This window comes from Tenebrio molitor, chromosome X, assembly GCF_963966145.1.
Source record: "Tenebrio molitor chromosome X, icTenMoli1.1, whole genome shotgun sequence".
In the NCBI taxonomy this organism is placed as follows: Eukaryota; Metazoa; Arthropoda; class Insecta; order Coleoptera; family Tenebrionidae; genus Tenebrio; species Tenebrio molitor.
The window spans coordinates 10,537,102-10,562,111 of record NC_091055.1 but is presented as its reverse complement, the minus strand read 5'-3'; the positions used below and the strand labels follow the sequence as shown (position 1 = coordinate 10,562,111).

Here is a 25,010-nt window from a genome sequence, read left to right as displayed (position 1 = left end):
CTCCCGAGGAATTCCGTGTCGTCGGTCGCGTGGAATATTTTTTGTCTCGAATGTAATTATTTGTAGGGGATGGGATTCAAAAATCGACGCACCTGACTCATGTTTTATTAAATATGAAACAAGATCGTCGTAAAACGTTTACGTATATAAAAAAGATTTTTTATATTCCATAATGTGGAGCGATAAATGACAGAGAGCTTATAGGACGCTAAACCGAACAACTCCCCTCGGCCCAATGAAACTTTCAACTTGTTCCAACTAGAATTGAGGTGACCGTTTAAAACATGATAAAAGATTTATACAGTGCGTTCGTAAAGTTCGGAATAAATTCGATAAAACTGTAAGTATTAATTTCTGAGAAAAATCCTCGAACAGGTCAACTTTGTTTTTAAAAAGTGCATATTGTTCAGTACTTTGCTTATATTGACAGCTTGTCATCTCCTAATAATGACGTCATTTTTTTAAATGACAACCCCCATTTTGTTCTCATTTTTCTGGTACGCCTTCGTACTAGCTAAACAATCAATGAAAAAAATTGACACCTTACATAACAATTTTTTTTTGTGAAAAGGACAAATTTTACTTCAAAAAATTTAATTTAATTTTTAACTTAATTTTTTTTTCCATTAGATTTAGTTACAATGGAAGGTTTATTTTAATAGACAATTTAGAACGATTTGCGGTAGAGAATTCGCACTGAAACGGAACAAATAAGCCCTGACATTATTGAGCGCAGTGTACAAAGTGTCGGTGAGTGCCAAATAGTTGGCGGGTGGCAATTTCAACAGTTGCGTTAAATTTTATTGTTAACCTGAGATGTTTGTTTGATTTTGTTTCAGGTCAATTAACATTTTTACATTAAAAATTAAGTTAAATTTTTTAAGTAAAATTTGTCATTTTCTCAAAAAAATTGTTATGTAAGGTATCAATTTTTTTCATTGGTCGTTTAAGTACTAAGAAGGTCTACCAGAAAACGATGAAAAAAGTGAGGGTTGTCATTTAAAAAAATTATTGATGACGTCATTATTAGGAGACGACAAGCTGTCACCTTAAATAACGTACTGTACAACATGCACTTTTTAAAAACAAAGTCGACCTCTTCGAGGATTTTTCTCAGAAATTTTATACAATTTATTCCCAACTTTACTACTTTACAAATCGCGACTTTTCGAACTTGTCGCAACCGGTCATCTAGACAACAAAACTTTCCACACGACTTATAATAAAAGCTCGTTTTAAATTTGGTCCGTTCATTAATTTCGAATCACACTATATGGCAGTTTTGTTTAATTTATGCAGTTCGCGTGTTTTGCATCAACGGACCATCATTAAAATGCCATTAAATTATCAATTAACTAAAGTTGAAAACGTTGTAAATTAAAAGAACACAATTGAAAATTGATTTTTCCACTTGTTTAAACACACGTGCAAAAGTGAAATTCTCAAAAATCTAGACGTCTCTCGTCATTTTCTCTGAACTCACTTGCAAACAATTTTAAACAGATAATCGTTTCAATTAAACTGCTTGACAATTAATCAATTCGGTGTTAAAAGCTTTTTAAGAGCTTTCAAATTCTGCGTTTGTGAAAAATAGAAAAGCGATGTCGTTTTCTGCGGTATAATTTTTATGGAAACACTCTAAATATTTAATTGATTGAATCGAAAGTTGGGGCTTAATTTTACGCGAGGTAATTTCTTGGAATATTTTATTTAAACAGTACTGTTATACTTAATGCTACTTAGCAAGGAATCAATTTGTTGCCACAAGGCTTAGAGTTGGTTCGTAAAGTTCACAAAGGCGGAGGTTTTTTTGAAAAATCTATATAAAATACCTGCCAGATTAAACCTTTGGGTGCGATTAATTAATTAAGGGCGCAGTTGTTAAAAGTACCGAACAGAGTGTAACACACTCATTGTTTCGATTGAAAAATGTTTGTTTTAAACGTCCAGATTAAAAAAGCTTTCGGCTAATAATTAGAGACGTCGCAGGCGAATATTCAGTCTGAGATGATTTACGCCGTTAGTTAATATTTTTAATATTTAGTCGGCGTGACAGTAATACCAACCGTGCGGCGTTCAGGGGGAAATAAATGATTTGGGACGCCACAGGAGTCTGAATTTGGCAAAGCGTTCCGTCTGTTTTACGTCCGCGTTAGAAAATACATTTGCAGATGTAATTGCAAAGCAGCGGAATCTTTATGGGGCACATGGTTGGCAAATATTCTAAATAGGTATATTAAATAAATTTTCTTTAAACGAAATTTCGATTATTTATAGGTCCGTTTGTAGGACTCACGTAGTTTTGGGTTACTTATTGCAACATATACCACCGGGTACACGTTCGAGGGATGATGATAAATATTTCCCTTCATGTGTCGCCCCCCATAAAGTAAAAATTGGTCGAATTGTGTTTACCGAAATATAAAAATGATAAGGGCCAGCAACGTGTTGTTGTGTCCTATTATGTGAGATCGTAAAATCTAAGTGTCTCGGATAATTAACGCGGGTCCAAATTTTATGAATACAATCTAGAAATTCTAGTTTTATGTGTTTCATCTATTCAGTTTACGAACCGGTTCAGTTCGGACGGTTGAAACGCTCGATTTGTAATTAAAGAAACGAGACTTAATTTTTAATCTGCAATTTCAAATCTCCTCTTTCAATTTTAAATCGGCATTAACCAATATTTTTATTGCATCGGTATATCTCGACCGTTTAATCTAAACTGGTAGAATAGCAGTGCGAACTGGAGCAACATTAGCAGAGAATTGCCTCCGGTATGCAATATCAACTCTTATTACGGGTCTGGAGCAACTATTCGAAACTAAGTTAAGAAAACGTCGCTCACGTATATGTGAAAGAATTGTTAACAGATCGAATTAAAATAATTTAGTGTAGTAGGATGATTCATTTCGGTTCCGTGACTGAAATTTTGAAGATTTAATGAGTGAAAAGTTGTGGGAGTTTGGTGAGCGGAAGTTTCCTGAGATGTATTTTTTAGTCAGATCATCGACAAACTTTAACCGGTAATATGTGGCATATAATAAAAGCCTTATTGATTCCTTTGGGCCCCCATTTGTACCTAGTGCGGTCTAAAGCTTTCAATATCTGCGAGTGTATTGATATTTCATTTGCTTTGTTTCCGTGCTCTTTGCGAGTGATCCACAAGCGCCACAGATGGCCCTTCGACTACTCGCGCATAACAAGTAGGGTTGACATATGTCTGCACAGGTGGGGTGGGTGAAGGCCGACACCAAGGCGATCCAAGCGATCCACGACCACGTGATCACACACAACCCCCGAGTGTCGGTGTCTCATAACGACCACTCCACATGGAATCTCCACATCAAGAACGTGCAAGAAGAGGACAGAGGACAATACATGTGTCAGATTAACACTGATCCCATGAAAAGTCAGGTGGGTTTAGGTTTAAGCTCGCGTACCGAAAGCTAAACTGCAACTATTGACGCCGCCACCGACTCATTTTTGCCGATCTCTGAATTAACCACTGACATAAATATCGTTAATGCAAACAACGGAAGCCAGATGCTTCTTATTGTGATAACAAACTTCACGAAACTTGAGCCGTTATTTATTTAATGAAACCATTTTGAACATTTCGGTCCTAACGTTTTAACACACTCGACGTGCTTCGGATAGATTTTCAAAATTTCATTTAATCAAAATATCAAAACAAACATCAAACTACTCCGTCACATTATTTCACTAAAAACCCAAACAACACTGACACAATTTATCGTTAAACTCGTTTCATTCATCGAACAATTTTTAGATGCCCCACTGACCATATATACAGGTTGATTTACAAGTAATAATGAGCCTAACAAAATTTGTGATGCAACCAACAATACACGTCCCACATAGTATTTTAGTTTGTGTTTTTTTTCTTGATTATTCCGCATAACTATTTTAATTCAACTTGACAAATGTAATGTCCGACATGTTGACTACGTTTTATAAAACTAAAATATATTTTTTTAAATCCACTGACATTGCCGTCTAGAACACCAGACAGCGTGTGACGTCACGAGGAAGGTCGAACGTCAAAATTTGTTTACATTTTAAGAATCATCAAATACGGTGTTTTAATCATTCTTATGGAAGATTGAAAATTGTGAGATAAGCAAAAGCCTGGTGGCAAGTGTATATAATAATTTCAGTTGACACCAGGGTATTTACTGTTCATCGAACGCCGCAAAAGACGTTGAAACCTGGGAAGTATTTTTATAACCTATCAACATTTTCGTGATTGTCGTTTTAAGTACAATTTAGTTGAAAAAATAGTTGCTACACATATAATTAAGATGTAAGAAGCATTTGTTGTGATTTGATGTTATTTGTATGATTCACAAAGTAAAAATTACGCAAAAACAATAAATACACAAACTTAACCTCACTTATAAATGACAATTTTCGCGTCGTTATGGGCATTTTACTCCACGAGGCAGTAATTGTAAAGCCTAAACACATCGTTCTACTAAAAAAAAAGATTGCTAACCAAAAATTTTACTGTTTTTATTAAATTCTGGAGATTTAATTCGTTTTTCGATGAGGCCTTTACTGTGACGTCACGATCAAAAACAATTGCTGCCTTAAGGCTTTGTGTTCTAGATGGCAATGCCACTGATCAGTGCAAATGTAATGTTGGCTGCATCACAAATTTCGTTCGGCTCATTATTGCTCGTGAATCACCCTGTATCTAAATATAGTTTACAAAATGTCTACCAAATAACATCTGCTTTGTTAACTTAAACACAATTAACGCTATCACAAAATACGTCATTCTAACAATGTTTTCGCCGATTCCTAAATCCGCAATTCCAGTTTCCATTCTGTTCTCTTGCATTCTTTCAGTCGGACGCAATAAATATTACGAAATGCATTTGCTCGAAAATATTTCTCGTTATTTACTTAAGTGTAACGAAACAGAAATCATAACAAGGTAATCATATTCTCGTCAATTTGCATGCTTCAACATATTTCATGTTCAGTGATATATTTCTTTTGTCCACGATTCTGCAAAAATGCAAGAGTTTGTAATTATTTTCGCACGAAAGAGTCGGTTAAAATTGAAACTGGATTCAAACACGTTTGGTGATTTGTGCGACACACGTAATGACAAGCTGGAATGATTATTCCGGACAAAGAGAAGAGCGAATATTAAATGATTTTGGTGAATAAGAGGTCCAAAACATCTCAAATAAAATTTCATCCCATTCCAATCATGGCTTCATAGTGGAACAAAAGTAGAATTAAAGATAAGGCGTCAAAACAAAGCGTTAACGAGTATAATAACAACCAACCTCAAGCAGTGCACAGAATTGAGTACAGTTGAGAATAAGGCAGAAAATAAAATGAAAGAATCTTTCCTCTGGGTCAAGCGTTGTGGAGTCTACAACAATTTTTTCTCAATTGAAAAAATGAAAAAAATTGTGGAAACGCTTGTAAACTTACTCGATGTGTACAATAAAAATTCGCGATATTATAAAGTTGATTTACTCGAGCAACGTAAAAGTTGTTTTAAATTCGTGTAAAATGTAAATTCCGATAGGAATTTTGAGGAAGTCTGATTCCCTCCACTTTGCATCTTACCATTAGTTCCGTAACATTGTCGTTATGACTTTGCAACTTCAGCTAATATGAAATTATTTTGGAAACTTTCAGTTGCACAACAAAACACACGTCGTGTTTAAGCCGCGCCAAATTTTCCTCGTTTCTCACGGCGGAAGCTACTCAAAAGTTGTTCACATATTAATCGGTAATTTTTGGATTGTTTACGTGAGTTGTACTTTCAGTTCGCCAAATCTGCACCAGCCGCCGCACGTGAAGAGTCTTGGACGACGAAACTCCATCAGATTGTTTCATATTTCAAGTCAAAGTTTTTATCTAGACTGCAATTATTAATCAATCTTTGTACATCAGTGTTTTCACGACTTTGCACATTCTAGATTTAATAAAGGAAGATTTACATTAAATGCGAAATGACATCCCACCACTTCAGTACATCAATCTGCCAAGAAGCTAAACAAGATCGTCGGTTTATTCTCACTCTGAATATATTCAACAACTTCGCCGTTTTCTGTTTAATAATAAACTTTAACTTTAAAGCCACTCACTCACATATTAATATTTAATTTTTTAAACTTTTTAATGCAAGATTCATTATGAATTAATTAAACACAAGTTTAGATAATAATTAGAATAATACACGAGAACGCTTTTGAGTAGTATTTAAATATTATTTCGTTAATTTAAATGTTTAACCATAAATTTCAAACAATAGTCCAGAACTTCCATCTTGTCTTCGTGCTTTTATCGTCTCTTGTCTGGAATTACGACTTCACCATAATTTTATTCACTAAATTGATTTTGTTACTCACAAACTGTTGTTGTTACGTATTTATTAAACAATGCAGATACCGTAGTAGACGTTTTAATGAAAAACAAGAACACAACCTCTTCATTATTGGTTAAAGCAACAATGAGGTTTCTTCTAGTATTCAGCACTAATCAGAATTCAGTTCATCGTCGAGCTGATTTGAGACTGTGGGATCGATACGGTACGATAAAAACAATATTTGCAATGTAATAATCGAATCTGATTTCCTAAACGATTGAACATTAAATAATGAATTTTCGAGTGTTTGAAAAAAATTTTTTGTGTCAGTATTTGTGTTTATTGAGATTTCATTAAACAAATATCTTTAGGGGACACTTTTACGCTTTCGGCATTGTCGAGCGTCAATTAGAAATAACGAAGCCGTCGACAAATTAGGTGTGGTTCAGACGTCAGAAGCAGAATACTTTGAAACCACTTTCTCGAACAGTGAATTGGAGATATTGGAAAAAATTTGTATTTAGCAGGATCAGCCGTTGCCGTTGCCGTTTTTGGCGGTCGACGATAAGCTTTGTTGCAGGAACGGTTTCAGGTTCTCGTGTGTCTGTTGAGCATGTAACTCGCAGCGGAGTTACATGTATAATGAAAGGGTTGGGACCTCAGAGACCTGCCACCCCAAGCCAATCAGTGCACTGACCACCAAACTCGGGCAATCGACGCAGGACTATAAATTAACTTACTACCTAACATCTATTATTATAGCTCGTTGCAGAGACGGTGTCTTTTGTCGCACATTTTATCACTTGTTTTTGGATGGCTTCATTTGTTAATTACGTTCAACAATAGGTTTCACATAAAATCACATTACCTGATAATAAATTAATACGCGCATTATTCACGCGTGTATAAATACAACTCCACCCTAAATTAAATTCGATTTTATAAATTACAATTATAAATTACAATGAATTCGGCTCTAATGAACCGCCAACACGTATCATCGCTGTGTTTAGCGGTACCGAATAAAGCTCCGACGACAGAAGCTTCTGGTCTCGCGACATTTACTGTCACTTGCTGAAAGATTTCTTTTGAATAATGAGATCTTTGCCAAGAGTGCAACAGCGATGACATCTTCCACTGGCTCTACACAACATCTAACAAGAATTAAACAGACTGTGCACAACACGCGTACGACTGGTTGCCTAAAGCTCACCGGTCTGGTCGATCGTTGATCGATTTTCAAAAAACAAAATTTTGTTTTGATTAACCGAAGCAACATGTTCACACATTTTGTTTGGTTTCCGTGTTTATCTTAATTTGAGATGAACACGGCGCCTTGTATTTTTAGAATATGTTACAGACGTAACTCGTATTCATTACAAGTTGTGTAACAACATAAATTCCGGATGAAAATTTGTGCGTCTCGCAGGTGCTGTTTCTCATAGTGAGATGCAAAACCACGTTTTTGTCCGCTTGCAGATTGTATTAAAAGAAAATACCGAAGCGGATATTCAACAAAATACTCATCATCCAAGTTATGGTTTTAGATGTGGCTTAATTGCACCCCCCGTGCGGCCGAAATAAAACGATATTTTTTCTTTGATAATGCGCCTCCCTAATTGTATTTTTTATCAGTTTAAACATATTAGAAGGGGGAAAGTGTTGCGCCTCGTTGCGAGCAGCATTTCTTGTTGTTGCAAATCACATTTAGTGAATAAAATAAATGTCGTAGTTAACATTATCTCCTTGTAGGGAGTTACTTAACATGTTTTTAGATGCTAATGCATTTAAGTATTTGGCGTGAAGAGAATATTTGAATAATGAGACCCAACGCAAAAAGGTGGAGTATTATAACTCATTCCGCTACCCTACTTTACTTACCAAAGTAAACTAGTCAAACAAAGGCCCTTCACACATAAGAAAAATTTACCCTAATAATGCGCGGCCAGAGGATACGTTAACTTTTTATAATTAGGCCTCACCTCTTTTTTATTTCGCTCACCCTTAATTTTGATACTTTCTTTGAGTACAGTTCACAGGTTTTTGCCGGCGCTGGCAAAAACCACCCCCGGCAGTAATTTATGATTAAAATATGAAATATAACGTACCGACATCAAAATTACACATTCATTTTTACTCCACTTAGTGATCGACACAAAAATTAAAAATATTACAAAACAATAAAACTGTCTTCATTTATTTATTGCTAATAACGAAAGTTAGTTTAGTTAGGTCTTATATCTATATTATTTATGGACCAATTTTTGTGAAATTTAACAGATAGATAATTTAAAAGGTGGAGATTAATCTCGCGTTACTCAAGTACATACCTCGAATCTTAAAAACGCCATTTTAACTCCCTTTATTTGTGAATTAAACCGTTTAAATTTTATACCAAACTGTAGAACAACAATAAACAATGACTTTTACCAAAATTCGTTCCCTAAAGGTAGTCGTCCTACACGAAAAAGAGGAAAAACCATGTCATTATTTAATTTTTCGCAGAATTGTTCAATTGTTTCAAAACGACTTGACTTGAATATCTCAAAAATTATGGCACATTTTTAACAACATAATTGATGTTTTCTCGGAGTAGAAACTGTTAATTTGCTTACATTTTTTTGTGTAGACACATGTTTTCTAACGAATAACAATCTGACACTAGTTTGGTGTAGATTAAAATAAAGGGAAATGTTTTAAAATTACATTTTTTATTAGTCCGGCATTTTATTACCAGACATTTATTCTTCATTCACTAGAATACCTATCTTCCAAATTTCACAAAAATCGATAGAGATATAAGACCTGAAATATAGATTGGACACCCTGTATAATCTACAACTGTCAAAATTAGTATTATCAAATACATTGTTAAGTACATTGCTAATGCCGTGATTTCAAATAAATTCTCAACTAGGGTAGGCTGTGATTTATATCTTTTTTCTATTAATGGTTGGTAGACTAGACTGGTTATTAGAGATGTTTGTGCTAACATAACCCCATAACAATTGTAAAACGCATTTGATGCATTTTCTCTAAGAATAAATATTTTGTTTTGAATTTAGCGTTTCCTTTATACACTTTTATGTCATGATCAGTATAAACAACTGCACTCTACTGTCAAATCTCACTGCTATGCTGTCTGTAGAAATTGCATGCTGCCAACTTCATAACAATATCACAGCCTACCGTAATTGAGAATTTATTTGAAAGCACGGTATTATACAGGATTATTCACGTAAGATGACGAGCCTGACCAGATAAAAATGCAACCTAAAATACAATTTATAAAGCTCAAATCCCCATTACATTATCATAATGCACGTAAGACATAGATAGCTTTTAACGTCAGCCTAATGAATGTCAAGTTCTCTCCCTCTACAAACTAACAAAGTATGATTTAATAACAATAATAAGCAATTAAAATTACAAAAGTGATGGGTAAGTAGGATCATATCGGTTCTGCCATCGATCGATTTTCAAATACTAAATATCAACGAAAATGCAGTGACAGATATACCGTTCAAACCAATAGAATAGCTACTTGGATTCCTCATTTAATTTTTAAATAGTAAAACACAATGTATGCTTTGTAAAATGTATTTAGGGTGCATTTTTACCTGGTCAGGCTTGTCATCTTACCTGAGTAATCCTGTATATCGGATGTTCATTTAATTTCTCTTGAAAGTTGGCGTTGAAGAGTCGATTGTGAACGCACCACGGATCACTTTTTGCGTTGTTTGTGTGACGACTGGTGCGATCACAATCGTCTCTTCAATGCCAACTTTGAGGAGAAATTTAAATGAAATCCCGATAGTATTATCATTGGTTAATACATAGGTATTTACATTACAAATGCGGTAGGCTACATTTTACAGCACGAGGTTTTTAGATTGAAACACAACCGCGCAGCGGGAGTGTTTTAACAAAAACCGAGCGATGTAAAATGTCTACTGCATTAGTAATATATTAATATTTTTGGCCGACGACCCATTCATTACTCGTTTTCTCAAATTTGAAATTTGTTGTAACCAATAATTTTTCCCAACCTGTCAAAGTCTGACATTTGATTAATGAAATGGCAGAAAGTTACCTATTATAGCGATAACTGACATGCTTACGATTTACATCACAAGATGGCTCCATCAGACTTGAGAAGTAAACAATTAAATTATGTTCATTTTCGAAAACTGAGCGGATCACTGGTAGCGGTATCTTGTCTTAGTATAAATGGACTTCATTTATGATATTGATAAGCTAACTTTTTTTTTGGAGGTTCCAGAAAGCTTAAAATGTTTGCGTTAGTTTACATACTCCGTGCGGTAAAATGACAGATATTTGGTTAGTGTGTAAAAATCCATATACCGTAGCTGTTCAAAATGTGTAAACATGTCATTTAGAGTTGAGGAGGCGAAAAAAATTCCCTTGATATAAGACTTCAAATGTGTGCAATCAATTTTCCGGTAGCACTTCATTCAGAGCCATAAAATTTAAAAAATTAATTTTGAGCAAAAAAACATTTTTTTTCGTACACGCTCATAATTCACAATTAATTCAAGGAACACATTTATGAAATTCGCATTAAAAGAAAATTATTCGTTTTTGAATTATTCCAATTTTAACAGTAAGAGCGAAAAATGCCCAAGATTTACAGCTACAGTGTCATAAATAAATATCTCATTGTTGGGAAACATCTGTTGACAATTTTTCTAGTAAGTCTTAAACCCCTAAAGGGTACCATAAACAACCTACGTCAACTTCTTTTGTGGAAGTGACCGCCCAATTTAATAATAAATCATAGCTAAATTTTGCACTTTAATATCAAATTCCATTTATTTCAAACACCTGTGATGTTTTCATGATTTTAATGACACCAACTTTTTCCTAATTGTTTGAAAGGACTCTCAGTGAAAAATTATGTATATTGATGTAGCGGTTATTGAATTAAAACGAAATCTTTACCTGTTTCATTAAAAATTCTGAAATTTTTACAGATTGTTCTGCAGTGATACACAATCATTCTTGAATTTTTTGAGAATTTTAAATTGATTAGAAGTGGGTGTTTTCGCTCGGGCGGTAAAACTTAACTCACCCGGTATAGTCATCTGAGAAATTTCTAAAAATTTGTAAAAATTAGTTGAGAAATTGTAAACAATGCAAAACTAAAATTAAGCGTCAAATGAAAAAATGATGGGAAATGGAAGAGGTCATGAGTAACATTAAATAATATGATTCCCTTTGAAGCTTTTTGTTGTCTAAATAGGATTGTTAATTAAGACCAGTTTACAATTTTAGCTGTGGAGATTAAATTTGTCATTAAATTGTTAGTTTCGGTAAACAGAGTACCTATGTGTGAAATGAATTAAAATTTGCCACACAGGTTATCACAGGAGCAATGTTTCGATAGTGCATCAACAAAAATAATTGTGGAAGTTTGTTCGTTACGTTCGTATTGATTAAACGTTCGCCATTTTTGTTCGTGGGTATTGTTTATTGTGTGCCTGAACGTTTAAATGCATGCACGTGTTGAAGAAAGAAAGTAGTGTAGCTATTTTTGCGAATGGTAAATAGTGCAAACAGGAAGCGGCAAATTTGATTGGAGTATCTATTACGAGGGAGTAATGGGAGAAGTGTTGAAAAAGTGAGATGTCAAGTTGTGTTTAGGGAATTTTAATTCGTGTCGAGGAAAAATGTAACATTATCAAGTGTTATAGCTCGGCTATTTGGACGTCGTCGTTCCTCCCGATTTTATTTCCGAGGAGACATCTGGAGACGTAATGGTACCCGAAGGTGGAACCGTAAAGTTGACTTGTCGTGCACGGGGACACCCGGAACCACATGTACAATGGCGACGCGAAGATGGCAGCGATATTGTAATAAGAGAACCGTCGGGATTACGCACCAGAGGTAAAACGCATTTGATTTCTTCATTATCGACTTAACCGTTAATCCGGCAATATTGAATTTTAAAAGCCGCTTTGCGAGCTTCAAGATGTAGTTAATATAAAAGCCTGTGACAAATCGGTTTTCGGCAACGTGTGAGTTAATTAGTTGGGGAGAATGGCGGCGCGATTAATTGGTGCGGTCCGGTTTAAAATCAAAAAGGGAATCGTGGCGGGCTTCGAAAATAATAACGCTCGTGGGGCGGCTGTATTTGTTCATATTAACCGATCGACGTGTTATTGCCCAAAGCTATTGCGCTCCTGAGAATACTCAAGATCCCTTTTTTGAATCTTACAATACCTATTATTGTGCCACCCTAAGTATATTGCTTTGGTAAGATCAATGGAAGCGGCCTCAAGCAGCAGCCGATATCGAACGTGAAGGTGATTGTTAAAAGGAAAATGTGACTATTTCTTTTCAAAGCTGCGGTCATCTTTGTGTTTATACACAGAAACAAGTTTTTTCCAAAACTACTAACACAGCTGGATAAGAGCCAGTAGTTTTTCCCCCCGTTACGAGCTCGCGTTTGTCCCGAAGTAATGCATGCACGTTAGGGCAGTGTTTGTTATGAAAAATACGCGTGTACGGGAAATCGTTAGTTTGATAAATCGCGCGGTAGAAGGAAAAACGTATCGGAATGACTGCGAATGTATCACGAGTGATTCTTCTCTGACGCGACTCGTGGATATTTTAAAGGTAAATTTTTACATTCGTTTTATGGGTCGCGATTCACAATCTTCGAGTGTTAGCAGAATTACAGATGCGAGTGGTGGGCTCGTAAAGAAGATGCGCGCTCTCGGACTGCTGATAACTCTGAGATACAAGCTGGAACAATGTCGATGCTCAATTTGTCACATCGCATCCACAGCTTGTAAAACTCAGGGATGACCGGCTGGATGTTACGAACGAGTAATCGAGCTTGATATTGAGAGCCACTTTTGCGAAGCTTACTGTAGTGTATGTGTTTCAGTTTCCTCCTATCAAGGAGAAGTTTTACTCCTTGTGAAGATATCACGTTCCGAAATGGGCGCATACATGTGCATAGCTTCAAACGGAGTCCCGCCGACCGTTAGCAAGAGGATTATGGTCAATGTGAATTGTAAGTGTCTCTTTACAAAATACTGTGACGTCTCACTCAAAATTTTAACGCTCAAATAAATTCCACCTCTAACGGGAGGGCTACTAATAGGCCCTAGTTTTCTTCCAGGATTGTCTTTCTCTTACTTTTATTCCCTGCTGATTTTATTCGACGATTTGCCCAGTTAAGGTTACACTCTGCAAATACTACAACCAAAGATAACAGTCTTAACTTGATTGTCTTGATGTTTAACTTCAAAATTATTCCAAACTACTGATTTACTCGTTGTCTGACATGAAACGATTACGTTTCGAATAACGTGTCAATAAGAATAATACACTTGACTTGTTCTCTTCACCAATATTTCCAGCTGCATACTCGATAATTGCACCGCCGTATAATTCAATGCTACACTTCTGTAAGGAAACATAACAAATGGATTTCATTGTTGATTGCTTCAAATCGGTACATAATTATTGACGAACACGGAGACATCTTTGTTACGGTTTAACGTGATATGTTTCAGAAACGTGCCAGTAAACATGACTAAAGTAACTATTTTTTTATTTTTACCGGGACTTAAAGTAACAAACAATTTGTGGTTTCTATTTTTCATAAATGATAATAATTTATGTGGCCGAGAAATAAAAACTTTCTGGTTTTTTTTGGTGATTGTTGTGCAAAATCTTTAATTCGTGGTTAATCTGTTGCTTATTTGATTTTTTAAGGCGGCTAACCTTTCTTCTCAATAAACGTTATTTTTTTTAAATAAGTTAAAAAATAAATTAAATATAGAAGATATTCTTTTGTTATTTATAGAAGTTTTAAAATATACCGCTACTGTCTACCTGAGAATCAGTCAAGGCTGTACATTTTTTGAACGACACAATTTTCTTGTCGATAATGTAAAAAAAAATAAGTTTGGAGTAGAACTTGTGTGAATGAACTGGATCTGAATTGGTAAAATTTGAAACGAAAGAAAAAGGAAAAGGAAGGGATAAAGAAGATGTTTTGAAATGAGATAATCAGCAGCTCAAAATATTTCAAGTTAAGAAATGACATTTACGAGAAACAGAGAAAAAGATACACAGAATATTTGGAGAAATAGGAAACATAAAAAATGAAAAAGTGTAATAGAAAAGAAGGTAAAATAAAGAGCTTGATAAGAAATGAAGACACAAGAGAATTTACAGAAAGTAAACGAATGAATAAAAAAAATGGAACCAAATGGGTGGAAATACGAAGAAAAAGAAAGAACAGAATAGTACTTGATTTCTTATATTGAAACATGATTTTTTTTTTTTATATTTTTCTATTGCTAAACAAAAATTACAAATTTATGAAGATGGAAAAATAATTGTACAAAAGGATAAATCAAAGTTTTAATTTCAAAAATATACTCAACTGAAATATAAAGTTCTTGCACAAGAAAATACCAAAATATTGTAAAAAGGTGAAAGCTAAAGCCAGGGGTAAAAACAAACTCAGTAAAATATGATATGCTGGGTGTATCTGAAATACATGTGTTAATTTTAAGCAATGGAAGAACCCTCCAATTTATGAAACTTTTCTCTATAACATTTTGCAAAATTCGCGAAGGTTTCCCAAGATTTTTTGCCCTCCAATTTTTACCAAACGAGTTGTTTTGTGTGATTAACTAGTCTATCTATTTTTTGTAACCATTAGAATTTTAATTTAAATTATTTAATTTTTTCTCTAACGATATTTTTTTGACAAGGCTCCGTCTCTACCACAACAGAAAATTTTCGCCCTTATCCCGATAGGCGGATATACATATTGTTGACTAATTTATTCCAAATTTTAAATCCCTTTGTAACGCTTTTTCGTAAAAATTCAAACAGAAAAAACGTTTCATTTAACAAGCTATGCTACGTGTTAAAATTAATGCATGCATTTTAGATACACCCTGTATAGTTTATAGAATAACAGAAAAAATATTATGAGAGAAATAAATCGTAATGAAAACAGTCTTAAGCGAAGAAGGAATTTTAAATTTTAGGATAGAAAAATTTAAGGCTAGAGTAAAATACTTACTGCTAAAAAATATTAAAGTTTATGCAGATAGAGCAGCAATTAAAAAATGAAATCTGGAAAATTTAATTGTAACTACGAGTATAATTTTTGGAAATAAGAATCGTTGTAGAATGAGAGCGGCCTAACTGCTACGAAAGTACTCTCCATTCGATCGGTGAATTAAGCAATATCGGGCAGGGTCAGTGTTTGGATGGGTGGCCGCCGGAGAAAGCCCCTTCAACTTCAATACTTCATAGCTTCATTGCATGGTTTCAGTAGGTACTGTCTGTTAGCCCCAATGTCGTACATATGAACAAATTCTGGCCTCGATAAACATGAATGAAAATATATGAAAAAGGTGTTTCCAAAGAAATTATCATTACTTGATATACCTAAAATATCCGTAATGATAAATAAATCCGGTCTTGATGCCGTGCCTCCTTTTTTATAATAATTTTTTTGCGAAAGGTGTTCACGACAAATATTTATGGATAAACAGTAATTAAAAAAGATAAAATTAAAATTAAAGAGAAATTCCCTAATGGTTTTCTTAAAAGATGCCATAAGTAAAATGCAGATCAACAATTATTAGAAGAAATAGTACCAGAGAGAAATAAGAAAATCATACACCAATATTTGAAAGAATGAGAAACTGGAAAAATAAAAGAGAAAAAGAGAAAAAGACATTATGAGTGAAATTAATGTCTCTGCTGATATAAAATAAGAAAACGAAAGAACGGAAAATTTAAGGAATTTTGCGAATAAAAATGTAGATAAAACAAATAATAGTAGTTTATTTAACGAGTTCGTGTGTAATTTGGTTTTTTTGGCATGAGTGCCAAAAAAGGCTCCAATTACACAAGAACGAGTTGAATACAAAGTTTTTTTGTTCGGCGAGCCCCCCAAAGGCTCCAAATCGCTGAAAATCTCTAAAATTAGCTTGACGTTTCGTTTTGACAAGTTGTCAAATTTATCAAAATCCGTTCACACAGGAGAAAATTCTCAAATTCTGACAATGTCGAACAAAAAATAAAATAAATTAATAAATACATTTTTAACAAATATAAACCAAAAATTGACTGACGGTAGACTTAATAAAAATAAATATTCTTTTGTTATTTAATTTAGGAAAAAATAGTGGATTATATCATAAAGAGTAGAAGTGAGTCTTTTTGTGCTAAGCCCACAGATTGAAGACCGAGACGAATTCGAGGTCGGCAACTGGGCGAAACACAAAAAGACCCTCTACTCGACTCGTGTTACACCACTGTGGCACCGGTATTTGGGTAATAATTTCGTTATTTTGCTTTTTGGTGGGCTTTTTTTAATAGGGATGCATTAATTATTAAATATTTCGTGTAATTATTGATAAATAAATCGTGAGAAATGCTTCAGATGACCTTACATTTGACTCGGTCGAGTCGCCTGTGAACATTTTAACTCCTAGGACTTGAAGTGTTTCAAGTCCGGTTACAAAAAAAAGCCGCTTCAACCGTTTCTTTAGAGATACACAAAGGCGCGATATTCGATCGCTTGAAGATAAAATAATTTTATCTGGCTAGAGTAGAAGTACTTCAAGTCCTAGGAGTAGAAGTGTCCCACAGGCGGCTCGACCGGGTCAAATGTAAGGTCATTTGAAGTATTTTTCACGATTTATTTATCAATTACAACTATCAATTATACGAAATATTTAATAAATAAATTATCCCCATTAAAATAAAACCCTAAAAAAGCGAAATAACCAAATTATTTTCCAATATTTAACCGATTCGAGTGTAACTAAAGACAAGCCGCCTATTGTCCCTCGATGTTAATAGATAAACAGTTGTAAGTTGTAATCGTTTGCTATTTACGTTTTGATAACGATTCTTGTATTTAGCGAACATCTGAAGTAAGTGTGTACTGTGAGAAAACGAATGTCTTTTTGTGCCTCGCCCAATTGCTAACCTCAACTGCGTTTCGGGTTAGCCACAAAAAGACTCACTTCTACTCTTAATGATATAATATACTATTGCTATATTTCACATTAGATGAAATGCAATTTAACACTAATTTGTTCGCCTAAAAATGATTGTTTTATAATTCGATTAAAAAGAATTTATTTTTTATTTGCAGAAATTACTTCACATTTTTAACATGTATATTAACGTAAAATATGATAACAACGAATTACTCTCCACGTATATTTTCCCAATACTATGGAAAAATGTAAATAATATCTTAGTTTTTGCAGATACAGTTGTATTTCAGAGTACTAGAATAATAATATATATTTTGTATTTTACAATGCAATTTTTTTTGTATGCCATACTGATGCGGTTTGGTAAGTGCCTTGATGTATGAATTTTTCAGGAAAATGATTTTGTTTCAGCATGCGACATTTTACCATAATTAAATGTTTGCTTTGGGTCTGAATGCAACCGTAACACATGTCGGCATGTCGTCGTGTTAACATTCCCGATTGTTTCAGTCCACCCGGTAATACAAGTACCAAATCAATTGGTGGGTGCGCCATTGGGAACTGATGTGACATTAGAGTGTTATGTAGAGGCTTCCCCTAAATCCATCAACTACTGGGTGCGAGATACCGGTACGTCTAACTTCATTTCTAACTTGCCAACTACTCGCTACTTCCCAACGTGCTAAACTAAGTTAATTATTTAAATATATGCCACTTATAAGTTGGAACGCATGATATACAGTCGCACAATAAAACAATTTCGTTCGCCGTAATACCGATTTCATTCGGGAGAGATTCGCGAGAGGAGGGAATTCGGCTTGTTAGTGCATGCAAGGCGGCTGAAAAAAATGGGGTTAGATGCAGTTGAAGCCGGGCATTTGCGGGTGATAAATGACTTCTTAGGCGGAATTTATAAATCCCGTCAAGAGAATTCAGCACAAGATCAATTACCGAAATTAAGGGTTTGATGCGTAACCGACAACAGCGGAACGGTCATATCGCAAGCATCAGCCCGGACGTGACGCATTAAGAATTAACAGGATAGAATTAAGTAGCAGTTTCATTAATCATGTGCAGGAAGCTAAAGCTCAGCATATCCAGCCCCATTATCAGTTTAGTACAGGCCACTCCTGTCCAGAATCTATCGACCGTCTTTATCGCGGGTCATCTCTGTAATGGACTGACTGACCGTCAACCGTCGTTTTACAGGTGAGATGGTGATACAGAGCTATAAATACGACGTTCAATTTGTCAGCAAGTCCCTGTTCGAGGTGCGAATGACCGTGATCGTCCGGAACTTACAGAAGGAAGACGCCGGCTCCTACCGGTGCATCGCCAAGAACTCCCTCGGTGAAGTCGAGAGCAACATACGACTCTACGGTAAGTCCCGACGCCGACAGCACACCTCATCAATTCGCGCTCGCTCAAATTGACAATGTACTATTTAAATAACAACCCTTTAACTGTGACCATTGTAAATCTTCCGCCAACGGGAGGTTGGGGTGGCTTTTTGTCTATTTCGCACGACGTATCTGAGATTTTGTAACTTAATTAATAGGGGTTTACAGTCATGTGTTAGTTGTTTGAAACAGTGCAGCCCGGCTATAGATGTTAACTATTTATAAAACAACTCTAACTGGGAAAATTTCATTAGGGGCTCCGAACTCGACTGATTCATTATCCCCGATAACGACATAAACCGATACACCTTTCGCTATTTACCAAAACATTATCGTTCGACCGAATATGTCAAGAGAATTACGCCTAATAGCATATTTCAAATTATATATTGGATAATAATAATAACTGTTGAACACGGTAATCTACGCCGCCGCTGCTGTTGGATAATCCTCAAATTAACTCAACTGATTTGCCGGGATTAACCACCGGTTATTATCTAAACACACACTCAAGCACAATCATCATTTTTTAAACGATCGACTTGATCGACAAAAATAACGATTTTCAAAAACAACTCACCGCAACTGTTAAAATAACACAAGATACAGTCCATTTTTTAATTATAATCCGATGAGTTTATTCCGAATCAAGAAGTCGACATGACCTGCGTCTACTTTTGACACTTGACAACAGTGCATGGTGCTACCAATATTTGAAAATAATTTATGTTGGCAACTTGAGACAGATGTCATTACAAATTTCAATTTTTGAGATTTTGAATTGTGTTCTTTCGTGCTTTCTTGGTTTTTCTGCAAATTCATTCCTCCGTTTTCATTTTGTTTTTGAAAAAACGGTTCTTTTCAGAACTCTGCACAATTGCAATATTATTTTTGCAATTACAAATTCTGCAAATGAATCTGTCCACTTGCCGAGTAGCTTTTCGTTGACATCATACGGTGGAAATTTCAAGCAAAATTAAACAAAATCATCACAAATGTGGTTAAAACCTAACCAAAAAATTTGACGTACAACTCGTGTCTTGTTCTAATCGCTCATGCCAAAACGAGTTACATAGTGGGACTGGCTTAATATGGGGTGTTCATTTAAATTAATCCTCAAAGTAGGGGTTGAAGTGTCGATTGTGAACGCACCACGGATTACATATCACAGATAAGCTGTTTAGATCTAACCTCACTTTTTGCGTTGTTTGTTTTTTTACTCTGCAGACTGACGAGTGGTGCGCTCACAATCGACCCTTCAACGCCAAGTTTGAGGAGAAATTTAAATGAATACCCGATACAATACGTAAGAATTCTATAGCTTTTACATTATGTTGAAAAGAGATAGCAATATAACTGTTGTTCTGCTTATTAGAAAATTGTTCCATAGGACTATAATTAAAAATGTACTTTACATATTTGAAAATTCGTCAATACCACATAACAAAAACAAACTCTTGATTATTGTTTTTCACAATAACGACAGTCACTAATTTTCTACGATAAATAATTTAATTGTCATTTTATAAAAACTTCTCAATTTGAAAATATCATTTTATTATTGGTCATTTCAACAATATTTCAATTAAAATTTCATGCTTTTACCTTTGATTCAGAATAATTTTACATAAATTTAACACTAAATCCTAAATACATATTTGCCATTACCTGAATGCGATGTTGGCAACTGCCGTATTATGTGATATCTAATGAAACACAACACAACAATAACAACAACAATAACGTCACTTGAGACGGGAATATAATTGTTAGGTGAAACTAGCAGAATTTAATTAAATCAACAATTACGCAGTTAAAATAAAAAGTAGGTACACTCGACTCAGTTTGTTACACAGTGTTAGGATAAAATCGAAAATGTCCACAATATGACCAAATGCTCCACTAACTCAGAATTTTAGAAAAGTGATTCTTTAAAAGTTGTATGTTGTGAAAACATTTTTTGGAAACAATTTTTAAACAAAAAAGAATATTAAAATATGATATTTTTTATTATAAACTGAATATACAGGGTGCCCCAAAATTCTCGGAACAATTCAATGGGCCATTGTCAATTCATGTTAGAAAATTATGAGAAAAATAATAAATAAATTCTATATCTTTTAGATTTGAAGATATGGGGTGCAGCTTTGATTTCATTTATTTTAAAAGATTTTGACTGCTTTTTACTAGCTAGTGATATAATTCTGAATGATTGTGTTCAGGATTACAATTATTTACTTCATTATTTACAGAATTTCCAAGAAGTGGTTTTATGTCTATTTTACCTTAAATAATATAAATGGCAACATGATTTTGATTGTTTTTTCTTATTCCTATGGATACAACAAAAATGAAATATTTGAAGATTATAGGGATAAATAGAATATTTTTCAATATTGTCGCATTTAGTGTAACAAATAAATCCATATATTCTACAAAAAAGAAGATTGATTCTTTTTTGCATTCTTACCTGATACTTCAATAAGTAATGACTATAAGTACATAGTTGTTAAGACAACGTACGGCTAAGTTGTTACGCGAATTTTGGGATACCATGAAGCTTTAGTTTATTTTTTAGTTAAGGCTAACTGGTTTAAGTAATTTAAAAATAGTAAATACATTTTTGCGTTAAATGGGAAGGAAAGAATATTTTAATTTTAATTATTATGTCATAAATGTTATGTTATAAGTTCACGATATTAAACAAATCCACATAAAAAAATTTATAATATTTTTTTTAAATCACAATTTGTGTTCACGTAGATTTTGTTAGGTTGTTTTTTTCCACATTTAAATATTTTACTTAAATCTAAATTCTAAAGACTAGACTTAAATCCCGTTATTTATTAGGTATTTGCATTTTTTTAAAGAAATATAATTTGATTTTTACTGATTTCACTTCAATAAAACACTAAGTTATTTCAAAGTGAAGATCGATACCCAATCGATGAACGTCGGATACTCAGAGCAATTTTCATATTTGTGTACTCTTCGGATTATAGATCTAGACTGGATCCGACATTGAGATTTGAGCTGATTGTACTTAAACGGTCCTCAATCGCCACAATTTTAGAGAAGCCAGAAGAAAATATACAGGGTGTCTCAGCTAAGACTTTCGAGCCTAATATCTCGGTTGTTTTCCAACGGATTTTTGTGAAATTTAAAATGTAGATATTCTAGACGGTGAACAGTAAAACCCCATTAATGCAATAACCCAAGTCTTAAAAATGTAATTTTAAATGTCTTTTTAAAATGTTGAATCACTTAAGATTTATATCAAAAAATTGATCGTCAATAAAAAATGCTGTAAGGAGAAACTCGTCCTTGAAAGACGTCTGGTTTGCAAGAAAAGAGAAAAAAAAACTGTTAAACGTGGCAGCAGTTGCAAAAACGTAGACGCGTATGAAACAAACGCGAAATATCGCCGAATTTTGGTCACCCCTCTTCGCACAAACGCATTGACATATTTGACGTTTATCTTTCTAACCTTACAAATACTTACAAACTTAAAGACAACATTTCGACGTAATTTATTATACTGGATGCTTTAATTCTTCCATAAAGGACTAAAACACGATCGGGATATTTTAGCAAGGTAATTTAGTTCACGTACGCTTCCTGTGTCTTCAAATAAATTGACGACTCTCTTAACCTTACATTTTATAAAGCCTACATTTGGATAGTGTTCCACGAGAAAACGAACTGTGTCGTTGAAGTTCTTACGACACTCTCCATAGGCAAAAATTGTTTCCTTTTTCAACAAAATTAAAATTTGTGCCATTGTAGTCTATTTTTAGAGTATTTTCAATAAATTTACACAATTTGACATTTCTAATAAAGCGCGCCCAATTTTGACAGATTTTAAGGGGTGTACAAAATGTTGCTTGGCAACTTTTCATCAATTGTTTCAAAAGGTAACTGCTCAAAGGCCTTCAAAATTTAGATTAAATTTTTAACAACAAAATCTAATCTTTTCGTTGAATCAGACGAGTGATTTAGTTAATTGTTTGTATAGACACCTATTTTTTAATGTTTAACAATTTAATAATAATTGCGCTTAATTCTCAATAAAGGAAACATGTGTTAAAATTACATGTTTTAACTTGAGGTAATTCTATTATTACTAATTGAACCCTCACCGTCTACAATATCTGTATTTTTAATTTCATAAAAATCCGTTGGCAAATAACCGAGATATTAGGCCCGAAAGTCTTAGCTGAGACATCCTGTATATATAACTTATTAAAACAATATGAGGGAATGTAAAAATAATTATTTCTGTATGTGTATGTCGAATGCGAGGTTAATATCTAAATCATTGTTTAAGTTATTAATAGCAGTGAGATTACCGAAGTAAACAATAGAAAAGTTTCAAGAAGCATTAAAATAGTTAATGTATAATTAAGAAGTGAGTACGCTTTGTTGATAAAATGCTTCGAGCTTAAACCCAGAAGTGCAAGGATCTTACGACGGTAATAATAGTAATAATAATAAGAAGAGAAAGAAAGCACAAAGAGTATATCGTTATCTGAAATTATGAGATAGAATTTGAGACGTCGAGCTGAAACGAGGCAAGATATTCCCTCCTAACCGTTTAATATTGTTTTTAAATCATCTCTAATCATCTTTAATATTGTTTTTAAATCATCTCTCTTTTTGATGGTTCTTGACTCAAAAGTTTCTAATGGAATAACTCGAATACAGAGACACAAGTGCAGATATAAACATAAATTTTCCACGGCTAGTGCTTGCGTATTTAGATCTTCATTGAACACTAATTTTTACCGTTCCAATTATTGAGATAATTATGATATATTTTATTAATTACGTAATTATACGTTCAGATTCTTGGTCGACGAATTTAAATATGGACAACCTTTTAACAATGTTATGAAAGAAATATTATTGAATTGAACGTAACAGCGTGGTTGACACGCAGTTGCGTTTGTCCATTTTGATTTTGAGAAGAATTTTCTCAGAAGTAAGGATTAAATTTTTGCGTGGGGATGTGTTTTCGGAATCGACGTGTCGCGTCGTGTTTATTTTTTGATCGCGCGTACACATTATTATTCATGAATTTCGGTATGTATATGCATTAATGATGTTCTTCATTGTCCGAGTGCGATTATGCGGAAGTACGTTTTGGTGTTGGGGCGATGCGTTTCGCTCGAAAACGGTATCATTTTCGGTGTGGCGTGATTGATGGTCGTCGTGTACGCGAAGGTTTTGTTGCAGAGATTCCAGGTCCGACCAGGGTGTACAGTCTCTCGCTGGACGAAGAGGACTACAACGAGCAGTTCGGGTCTGCGGAGCGTGAACAGGACGAAGAATTGTCTAACAGTGTGGTCGAGCGCGGCCGGGCCATGTCCCACACCACCCCCGGAGCCCCACGGGGCACGTTGACCAACACGCACGAGAACCACGTCCCCGTCGATCCGGCGCCGAGCTGCTCCTCCGGCCTCCTCCCCATGCTGGCGTCGCTGCTGCTGCTCCTCCTTAGGATATGACGACCCGCTGTTCTCCAACCTTTTATGTAGTGACAATAATGTTTCACTCTCTGTTCCCCCTTATTGACCGTTTTCATTTCAAAACCCTAAATTTCATGTGTGGTTTTGATTGTATAGTCTAATCGTGTATGGTATTAATGTAGTTGGTCCACAGTGTGGCCGAGAGACCATACAGTATGTTGCCTTATAATATATGTCAAATATTTAGATTCATAAGACAGTTAGGCAGTATAGATACTACGAAAATATCATATATCATATGTTAAACCAGTTGTTTGCTGAGATGTATTAATTATTATATGTTATTCTTGAACTTAAGTCGTGCAAATAAATACGATAAGTCCTCGTATATTCATTCCTTGATAAGTGGTTGTAATTTTATGCCAATTTACACGTTCGCGCTAAGCTCGAGTCCATCCATCTGTCTAGACTTACTACAGCTATTTAGACAAATGACTGCTAATTGAGAAAGCTACATTGCGTGAAGCTCTAAATTCTATAATTTGCACACTCCGACAAATGATCTCGCATATTTTCTACGAGGACGACGCCATACCAACACAATTTACAACGAAACAATTCTAACAAACAAATCATAAGCACATTAAATTCAACAAAAACAAAAAACAAAAGCAAGCGCAACATCTAAAGTTAGTTATTTTGTTTTTAGTGTTAGACTTACAGAACGTTCAATTGTAGGGGTAAGTGGAACGGAGTAAACCTAAGTACA

At 34.4% G+C, this 25,010-nt stretch overlaps 1 protein-coding gene across 1 annotated transcript in view; it reads left to right on the top strand.

The window, feature by feature from the left end:
• LOC138139979 (lachesin-like) overlaps nt 1-24,629 on the top strand; it is an 80,688-nt gene extending 56,059 nt beyond the window's left edge. The window contains exons 4-9 of the mRNA XM_069060613.1: nt 3,232-3,417; nt 12,073-12,265; nt 13,272-13,400; nt 17,884-18,003; nt 18,583-18,753; nt 24,009-24,629. Coding sequence (XP_068916714.1) covers nt 3,232-3,417; nt 12,073-12,265; nt 13,272-13,400; nt 17,884-18,003; nt 18,583-18,753; nt 24,009-24,280 — 1,071 coding nt within the window. The 3' untranslated portion in view covers nt 24,281-24,629. The remainder of the gene's footprint in view (nt 1-3,231; nt 3,418-12,072; nt 12,266-13,271; nt 13,401-17,883; nt 18,004-18,582; nt 18,754-24,008) is intronic.
• Nucleotides 24,630-25,010: the final 381 nt, after the last annotated feature.